The 9571-nt window shown below is 47.9% G+C and overlaps 1 protein-coding gene across 1 annotated transcript in view; it reads left to right on the top strand.

Moving 5' to 3' along the window:
- Positions 1-9571, top strand: part of BIN2 (bridging integrator 2) — a 47423-nt gene that overhangs the window by 26365 nt on the left and 11487 nt on the right. The window contains exons 11-12 of the mRNA XM_021711874.1: positions 4262-5009; positions 7782-7862. Of these exons, the coding sequence (XP_021567549.1) occupies positions 4262-5009; positions 7782-7862 (829 nt within the window). The remainder of the gene's footprint in view (positions 1-4261; positions 5010-7781; positions 7863-9571) is intronic.

The raw sequence follows: 9571 nt of genomic DNA, 5'->3' as shown, positions 1-9571 counted from the left end.
CCACTCCCGGCCACCGCAGCCTCTACCTGCTGGGCTCCAGCGATCCTTCTGCCTCAGCCTTCCAAGTAGCGGGAATTACAGGCGCGTGCTACCACGCCCGGCTGATTTTTGATTTATTATAGAGATGAGGTCTCGCCAAGTTGCCCAGGCAGGTCTCAAACCCGCCGGCTCAGGCAGTCCACTCACCTCAGCCTCCCAAAGCGCTGGGATTACAGGCTGAGCCACCAAGCCCGGCTCTTATTTTTTTTAAAGACAAGAGTCTTGCTCTGTTGCCCAGGCTGCTGTGCAGTGGTGCAATCATAGCTCACTGCAACTTTGAACTCCTGGGCTCAAGCGTTTGTCTTGCCTCAGCCTCCCAAGTGACTGGGCCACATCACCTAGTTAATTTTTAAATTTTTTGTAGAGACACAGCCTCACTATGTTGCCCAGGCTAGTCTTGAACTTCTGGTCTCAAGTGATCCACCCGCCTCAGGTGCTGGGATTACAGGCATGAGCTACCATGTCTACCCTACCTCCTTGCCATGTATGAAATTGTCAGACTTCTTAATTCTTCCAAGCTCATGGGTATGAAATGGAATTTCATTTTGCAATTTTAGGCCACAGCTAAAATTGCTAGTTATCTTCTTGAGCATCTTTTCATATTATTGGCCATTTATAGTTCCTATTCTTTGACTTTCCTATTTATCCTTTTTGCTGTTTTTCTTTTCTTTTCTTTTTTGAGTAGGAGTCTCACTCTTTTGCCCAGACTGGCGTGCAATGGTACACTCACAGCCGCAGCCTCAACTTGCTGGGCTCAGGTGATCCTTTTGCCTCAGCCTTCCAAGCAGCTTGAAGCAGAGGCACACACCACTGGCTAATTTTTTTGTTTATTGGAGAGGTGAGGTCTCCCTACATTGCCCAGACTGGTCTCAAACTCCTGGGCTCAAGCAATCCTCTCACCTCTGCCTGCCAAAGTGCTGGGATTACACACGTGAGCCATCGAGCCAGGCTCTTTTACCATTTTTCAGCTGGGTTGTTAACCCTTTTTTAAAAATTGATGTATGGGAGTTTTTGTTTATTTTGTTTGTTTGTTTGCTTGGTATATTCTGGATACTAATCCTTTAATTATATGTGCTGTAAATATCTTTTTCCAGTTTGTTACGGCTTGGTTTTCTCACTTTTTGTGGTGTCTTTTGTCTTCATAGATTCTTTTTGTTTTGTTTTGTTTTGTTTTGTTTTTTGAGTTGGAGTCTCACTCAGTCATCCAGACTGGAGTGCAGTGGCCGCTCCCGGCCACCGCAGCCTCGCCTGCTGGGCTCCGGCGATCCTTCCATCTCAGCCTTCCGAGTAGCCAGAATGACAGGCGTGCGCTACCACGCCCGGCTGATTTTTTGATTTATTGTAGAGAGGAGGTCTCGCTGCCCAGGCAGGTCTCGAACCCGTGGGCTCAGGCAATCCACTCACCTCAGCCTCCCAAAGGCTTGGGATTACAGGCTGAGCCACCGAGCCTGGCTCATACATTCTTCATACTAGTAAGTGTAAGCAATTTATTGGTCCCTCAGAATGTGATCACTTGTTCATTCTGTTTAGAAAGTTTTATTAAGCTCCTTCTGTGCACAGGATTTTATGCCGGGTGTTAGGGATCCAGAGATACAGGAGACTTGTCCTTTCCCTAAAGTGATTTACAAAAGTTGCAAGTATAGATAAAGTGCCAACCAATGTATAAGGACACAGGGAACAATGGGAGTTGCAGATACTGTTTGCCTGATGAGACCAGTAGGAATTCCAGAGGGGTAAGTAATTGCCAGTGTGTGGCCATCTAGGGAAGGCTGTAAGGAGGTGGTGAAACTGAGCTTGGGTCTTGAAGGAAGAACAGGCCCACATTTGCTGTTTCTACTACTCATTTAGCAATTAGTTACAGACTATTAAAAAGAATTGCGGGCCAGGCTCGGTGCCTCAGGCTGTAATCCCACGCCTTTGGGAGGCTGAGGTGAGTGGATTGCCTGAGCCCGTGGGTTCGAGACCCGCCTGGACAGGTCCAGACCTCATCTCTACAATAGATCAAAAAAATTAGCCGAGCGTGCTAGCGCACGCCTGTAGTTCCAGCTACTTGGAAGGCTGAGGCGGAAGGATCGCTGGAGCCCAGCAGGTCGAGGCTGTGGTGGCTGGGAGCGGCCACTGCACTCCAGTCTGGGCGACAGTGAGACTCCAACTCAAAAAAAAAAAAAGAAGGAATTGCGGCAGGCGTGGTGACTAATCCTGTAATCCCAGCACTTTGGGAGGCTGAGGCGAGAGGATTGCTTGAGACCAGGGGTTCGAGACCAGCCTGGGCAACTTTGTGAGACCTCGTCTCTATAATAAATCATACACACACACACACACACATACACACACAAACTAGTCAGGCGTGATGGTGTGCATTTGTAGTTCCAGCTGCTTGGAAGGCTGAGGTAGAAGGATCGCCTGAGCCCAGCCTGGACGACAAGAATGAGACTATAACTCAACATAAAGACTACGTTGCTACCAAAAATGGAATTAAATTTAAAAAAACAATTTTTTGTTTTTGTTTTTGAGTCAGAGTCTCACCCTGTCACCCAGGATGGAGGGCAATGGCATGCTCACGGCCACCGCAGCCTTGACCTGCTGGACTCAAGCACTCCTTCCACCTCAGCCTTCCAAGTAACTGGAAACACAGGCGTGTGCCACCATGCCCAGCTAATTTTTTTTATTTATTGCAGAGTCATGGTCTCACTAAGTTGCCTACCCTGGCTTCAGATTCATCTCCCAAAGTGCTGGGATTACAGGTGTGAGCCACCATACCTGGCCTGGTATTTTTCCTAAAGTTTCCACAGACACAGAATACTGAACCACTGCTCATAAGAGAAACACAGGGCGGGTGTTTGTGAGCCTCTGGTCATAATATTTTCATTAATCAACCAATGCATAATGTGTTTTATGTGAGTTTCTGTTTGTGACACCTTGTTTTTTATTTTTATTTTTTGAGTTGGAGTATTGCTTTGTTGCCCAGACTGGAGTGCAGTGGGATGCTTCCGGCCACCGCAGCCTCAATCTGCTGGGCTCTGGCGATCCTTCCGCCTCAGCCTTCCAAGTAGCTGGAACGACAGGAGCGCGCTACCATGCCCGGCTAATTTTTTGATTTACTGTAGAGATGAGGCCTCGCCAAGTTGCCCAGGCGGGTCTCGAACCCACGGGCTCAGGCAATCCACTTACCTCGGCCTCCCAAAGCGCGGATTACAGGCTGAGCCACCGAGCCCGGCCGTGACACCTTATTAACACATTTTGTAGATTCATTAGTATTGGACTCAAAACCCATAGCACTGCAACTCATGCCCGAATGAAGCTCATCGCACATATGCATTTTCTCTGTAAGGCCGGTCACAGTCTTCTTACATCTAGATAACACTAAAGCGTGGGGGCCACTTTAAATAGTAAAACTGTAGGCCGGGCTTGGTGGCTCAGCCTGTAATCCCAGCACTTTGGGAGGCCGAGGTGAGTAGATTGCCTGAGCCTGCGGGTTCGAGACCCGCCTGGGCGACTTGATGAGACCTCATCTCTACAATAAGTCAAAAATTAACCGGGTGTGGTAGCGCACACCTGTAGTTCCAGCTACTTGGAAGGCTGAGACAGAAGGATCGCCGGAGTCCAGCAGGTCAAGGCTGCAGTGGCCAGGAGCAGCCACTGCACTCCAGTCTGGGTGACAGAGTGAGACTCCAACTCAAAAAAAAAAAATAGTAAAACCGCTAACAAAAAGTACAAAGGTGGGAAAACATGGTGAAAAGGACACCTGTTTACAGGATGAGAGCTAAAACAAGAAGGCAGATTGTTGCCGTGCTAGACTTTAGCTGGGAAGGCGCGTGCCAGGCCACTCAGTGTTCACTTCTCACACGTGGTCACGAATCTATGACAGTGCCGCGAGTGGTGACTCTGTGTTACAAGGAAAAACGGAGGCAAGTTTACCATCACGAGATCTGTGTGGATCAGCTGTCTGTCCCCGTTCATCTAGTCCCCAGAGGAGATATTTGCTAACATTTTTCTGTGTTTCTTTCCAGTCTCTTTTTCTGTACATATTTTTACATAAATTGAGATCATGCTGTAGATGCGATCTTAGTGTTTTTTAACTTTACTTTGTGTTATTGCCCATTAGGCAAACTTCTTAGCCTCAGTGAAGCGGCCTTCTCGGAGTTGTGACACTTCCTTATTGTGTTTGGATGTCAGGCACTTCCAGCTGGCAGCTCTGTGACCCCATACCTTTCCCTTTCAGCAGCAGCAGGCGTTCTCTGGTCATTTCCCCTCCAGTTCGCACATCCACGGTGTCCAGCCCTGTCACCTCACCAACCAGCCCCTCTGCGCTTTCCTTGAAGAGTGAGAGTGGGGCTCTCTCAGCAGCTGAAGAAGAGCTAGCACCTGAGGCAGCCCACGAAGAAGACACTCCTGAGGTCGAAGAAAAGCCTTTAGAAGACAAGGAAGTAGAGAAGAAAGGGTCTGAGGCAAGTTCCTCTGAAGAGGAAGAGCCTCTGCCAACCTGCAATGGCCCAGCCCAGGCCTCTCCCGCCATTGAGGATGGCAAGTCCCAGGAGGAAGTTTTCCCTTGCTCTCCGACTCCATCACCAAACAAAGCCTCGGTTCCCTCGGAGCTGCCATCATCTCACCCAGAAGTAGTCCTCCGAAGCCGCACCACCAGTGAGGGGTCTGAACAAGCAAAGAAGAATCCCTCTGTCCAGAGGACCTCAGCACCCCCCAGCAGGCCACCTCCACCCAGAGCCACGCCCAGCCCCAGGCCCACCTCAGGGAGCATGCCCCCTAGCCCTCCAGCCTCTGGAGGGGGGTCGCCTTCCAGCCCCAGGGCCTTCTCGGGGACCGGGACGCCAAGTCCTAGGGCCTCTTTAGAGGTCCCTCCTAATCCAGAGCCACCAGAGAAGCCAGTCAGAACTCCTGAAGCCAGAGAAGAGGAAAACACCCACAATCTGAGCTCAGAACTTTGCACCTCCCCCACCTCAGCCACCCCTCAGGTAAGAACAGGTCTTGCTGGGTCTTTATTCCCTTTTATAACCTCCATAGAGATAGCTCTACCACAGTCAGTTATCCCATGGTTGATAAGAAGTCATAGTCTCAGGAATACTCTTGGATGCCTTTTTTGGTTCTAGGGATTTGTTTCATGTCTTCATAGCAACTAATTAGTAATCTATACTTGGAGGAATTGATTTCTGCAAAGGGGTTTTCTTTTTTAATTTTTAATTTTATTTATTTATTTGTCTTTAGAGACAGAGTCTCACTATGTTGGCAAACTCCTGGGCTCAAGCAATCCTCCTGCCTCAGTCTCCTGAAGTGCTGGGATTACAGGCATGAGCCACCATGCCCGGGCCTATCCTCTAATATCATTATGAGCAGATTCTTACTAATTTCTTTTTCTCCAAATTCTAGGAGTTCCCAGTACAAAGAACCAACACCTGGTATCCTGTGCTTTACCTTTTTTAATAGTGGCGGGAGGGTGGGTCTCACTTCGGTTTCTATGGTAAATAGACCCTGAAAAGCATGACAGCACATTTCAAGGGTATATGTTCTTTAATGAGAAAGACCTAGAAGCAGGAACTCACAGAGAGAAGTAAAGCAAAGGGACCTTTGAAAGATGAAAATATAGATGAAGCCGGGCTCGGTGGCTCAGCCTGTAATCCCAGCACTTTGGGAGGCTGAGGTGAGTGGATTGCCTGAGCCTGCGGGTTCGAGACTCGCCTGGGCAACTTGGCAAGACCTTATCTCTACAGTAAATCAAAAATTATCAGGGCACGGTAGCGCGCGCCTGTAGTTCCAGCTGCTCGGAAGGCTGAGGCGGAAGGATCGCCAGAGCCCAGCAGGTTGAGGCTGCAGTGGCCGGGAGCGAGCCACTGCACTCCAGTCTGGGTGACAGAGTGAGACTCCAACTCAAAAAAAGATATATATATAGATAGATAGATAGATAGATAGATAGATAGATAGATAGATGAGAAAAAACTAAGAGACGCTGATCCATCGGAGAGCAACTAGTCCTGTGAAGGCTCTCTAAATCGAGTCGTGGCCAGGTCGAATTCTAGGAAAGGATATCATTAGTTTTTTTTTTTAGTCAGAGTCCCACTCTGTTGCTCAGGTTGGAGTGCAGTGGTATGCTCACGGCCATCGCAGCCTCGACCTGCTGGGCTCCAGTGATCCTTCTGCCTCAGCTAAATCAAAAATTAGCTACCACATCTGGCTAATTTTTGATTTATTGTAGAGATGAGGTCTTGCCAAGTTGCCTGGGTGGGTCTCGAACCCGCGGGCTCAGGTAATCCATTCACCTCAGCTTCCCAAAGTTCTGGGATTGCAGGCTGAGCCACTGAGCCTGGTCAGAAAGCATATCATTTAGAGGAAGGATCTGACTTTTTCTATAAGCCTCCAGAGAGCAGGACTAGGCCCTATGTATAAAGGTTTGTTTTTATGATACATTTTGGATCAATACAAGAGGAACTTTCAACAATTAGCTCTGTTTAGAAAATAGAATGGAAATGCTGGGTGCTCACGCCTATAATCCCACCACCTTGGTTTGTTTTTTGTTTTTGAGTTATAGCCTCACTCTGTCACCCAGACTAGAGTGCAGTGGCTGCTCCTGGCCACCATAGCCTTGACCTGCTGGGATCCAGCGATCCTTCCACCTCAGTCTTCCAAGTAGCTGAAACTACAGGCACGCGCTACCACACCCGGCTAATTTTTTGATTTATTGTAGAGATGAGGTCTCACCAAATTGCCCAAGCGGGTCTCGAACCTGCGGGCTCAGGCAATCAACTCACCTCAGCCTCCCAAGGCACAGGATTACAGGCTGAGCCACCGAGCCTGGCAATCCCACCACTTTGGGAGGCCGAGGCAAGAGGGTTACTTGAGCCCAGGAGTTCGAGACCAGCCTGGGCAACTTGGTGAGACCTCATCCCTACAATAAATCAAAAAAATTAGCCAGGTGTGGTGGTGCACACCTGTAGTTTCAGCTACTTGGAAGGCTGAGGTGAAAGAATCACCTGAGCCCCATAGGTCGAGGCTCTGGTGGCCATGAGCGGGCCACTGTACTCCAGCCTGGGCAACAGAGTGAGACTCCAGCTCCCCAAAAAAAGGACAATAGAATGGAAAAAAATTAAGGAAAAAAATGGGGGAAGGAGCCACAGGGGCAGACAGAAAACACAAAGGCAAGGGCTCCCTTGAGACACACTTCTCTTTCTGGGATGTTAAGAGCTAAGGGCATAGGGCCTCCATTTGGTCAAGTGCATGGTAGAGAGGACTATGGTGGGATGTCTGACAGGTGGCACCAGGAATAATGTATTCACTCCACAGTTACTTATTAAGCCTCTGGCAGTGTACCAGGCACTTTCCTAGGAGGTGGGGCATAACAGTGAACAAAACCAAACCTTCTGCCTTCTGGAAATTTTCCTCTAGGGCAGGAAGTCAGACCAGGAAAAGAATATATTAAAGCCCAATCTAGCAGTGGCAAGTAATATGAAGGAAATAAGCAAGGGATGGCCCGAGAGTGGGGGCTGAACTGCAGGTTTATGAAGAGGGTCAGTGGCGACACATGGGACAGTGACAAAGTCCAGGACACGAGCTGTATGGCCACCAGGGAGAAGGGGGTGAGATTTCCCAGGCCACACCACCCACTCCTCCCATGTCTGACCAAAGGTTGAAGAGACAACTTGCCACCCGAGGGGTAACACGGACAAGGGCACAAGGGTGGCCTCCAGGTACAGAGGCGTGGGACATTCTCTGACCTTGTTTGCTTTGATTCACAGGTTGTTTCAGAGCCTAGAGAGGTAAAGAAAACGGAAGACAAGGAAGAGAACGATATGCTTACCTCAGCTGACTCCCCTGAGGTACTAAAATCCAAGTCATCAGCATTATGATCCCCTGGGGCTTTCTTTTATACATTGAAACAATTTCTTTTTCTTTTTCCTGAGGTATATCTTTCAGATACTCTCAGTCTTGATTCACATGAAGTGCTGAAGGTTCTAACTGAGCAAGAGCAAGATATAAAACTTTTCCTATAGGCCATGGTACGTGCCTATAGTCCCAGCTACTCAGGAGGCTGAGGCAGGAGGATCACTTGAGCCCTGTGAATATCTACTGCACTCCAGCCTGGGCAACATAGCAAGACCTCAAAAAAAAAAATTTTTTTTTTTTGAGTTGGAGTCCCACTCCAAAGAACTTCTTGACTGATTTCTAATCTGAGGCAGCTATGCTGGTTGAGAGAGATATGCAGGACTTGCAGGCCATAACTGAGCATAGGATCAATGCAGGGTTTTGAGCAGGTAAAATATAGCCACTTCTCATTTTTATGCCCTGAAAAGAGCAGCTCAGTGGAATGGAAAATCCAAAATTAATTTCAGTTTGACTTTGTAATGTATTCGATGATTTTAGGTGGAGACAGTCAAAAAGTGACTTTCTGTTTAGCTCTGGGGAATGAGAGCGCATCCTTGGAATATCTTACTGAAGGCGAGAGATTATGGGGGCCAGGATTCTATCTGACCCTTTGAAAGAAAAGCTGGTAACACTGTCCTCCCTGGGAAAGAGGCAGGACACAGCCCAACCTCCTTCCTCTGAATCTGTCTCCTTTTATTTGAAATGTATAATGTTTCCTTACTCCTGGCCTCTTCCATGGTCATCAGCTAAGGAGACACATTTTTCTTGAAGAATTAAGCACCTAGAGTGTCTTAGGCCCTAGCCTGCCAATGCTACAATCCTCTGAAGGCTGTGTCCTATAAAATACACTCACTTCCCTTGCAGAACTGTCGTAAATCATGTTTCCTCTCAAGCAGAATTATGAACAGTTTACATGTAAAAATAGGTAAATACAAATGTAACCTGGAAAAAAATGCATTCTTCACTGGGCACTGTGGCTCATACCTGTAATCCCAGCACTTTGGGAGGATGAGGCAGGAAGATTGCTTGAGCTTAGGAATTCAAGACCAGCCCTGGGCAATATAATGAGACCTCGTCTCTACAAAAAAATAAAAAAGTTAGCTGAGCATGGTGGCATGCGCCTATAGTCCTAGCTACTTGGGAAGTTGAGGTGGGAGGATCACTTGAGCCCAGGAGTTCGAGGCTGCAGAGAACTGTGAACATGCTGCTGCACTCCAGTCTGGGTGACAGGATGAGATCACAACTCAAAAAAAAAAAAAAAAAGTTCTTGCTCAGCATTTGACTCATCTGAGAGAGAAGGAAGATTTAAAGAACTTTTTGGGAGGTGATGTCACCCTTCAGCTAACTCAGGGCCTGGGAAGGTAGGAGTGAGTAAGAAGAAACATTTCCTTAAAGGGGAAATCTTGGAATTTCAAGTGGCTCTCACACTGTTAGAAACTGGTTCTTATATCTATACATATATATATAATTTTTTAAAAAGATGACATCTCTTAAGCCGGGCGTGGTAGCGTGTGCCTGTAGTTTTAGCTACTTGGAAGGCTGAGGCAGAAGGATTGTCTGAGTCCAGCGGGTTGAGGCTGCGGTGGCCGTGAGTATGCCACTGCACTCTAGCCTGGGCGATAGAGTGAGACTTCAACTCAAAAAAAAAAAAAGCCGGGCTTGG

Source organism: Carlito syrichta, unplaced genomic scaffold (genome assembly GCF_000164805.1).
Source record: "Carlito syrichta isolate Samal-C Ts95f unplaced genomic scaffold, Tarsius_syrichta-2.0.1 Scaffold302820, whole genome shotgun sequence".
Classification (NCBI taxonomy): Eukaryota; Metazoa; Chordata; class Mammalia; order Primates; family Tarsiidae; genus Carlito; species Carlito syrichta.
Note: the sequence above shows the minus strand (reverse complement) of the source record. Positions and strands in the feature narration are given on the sequence as shown.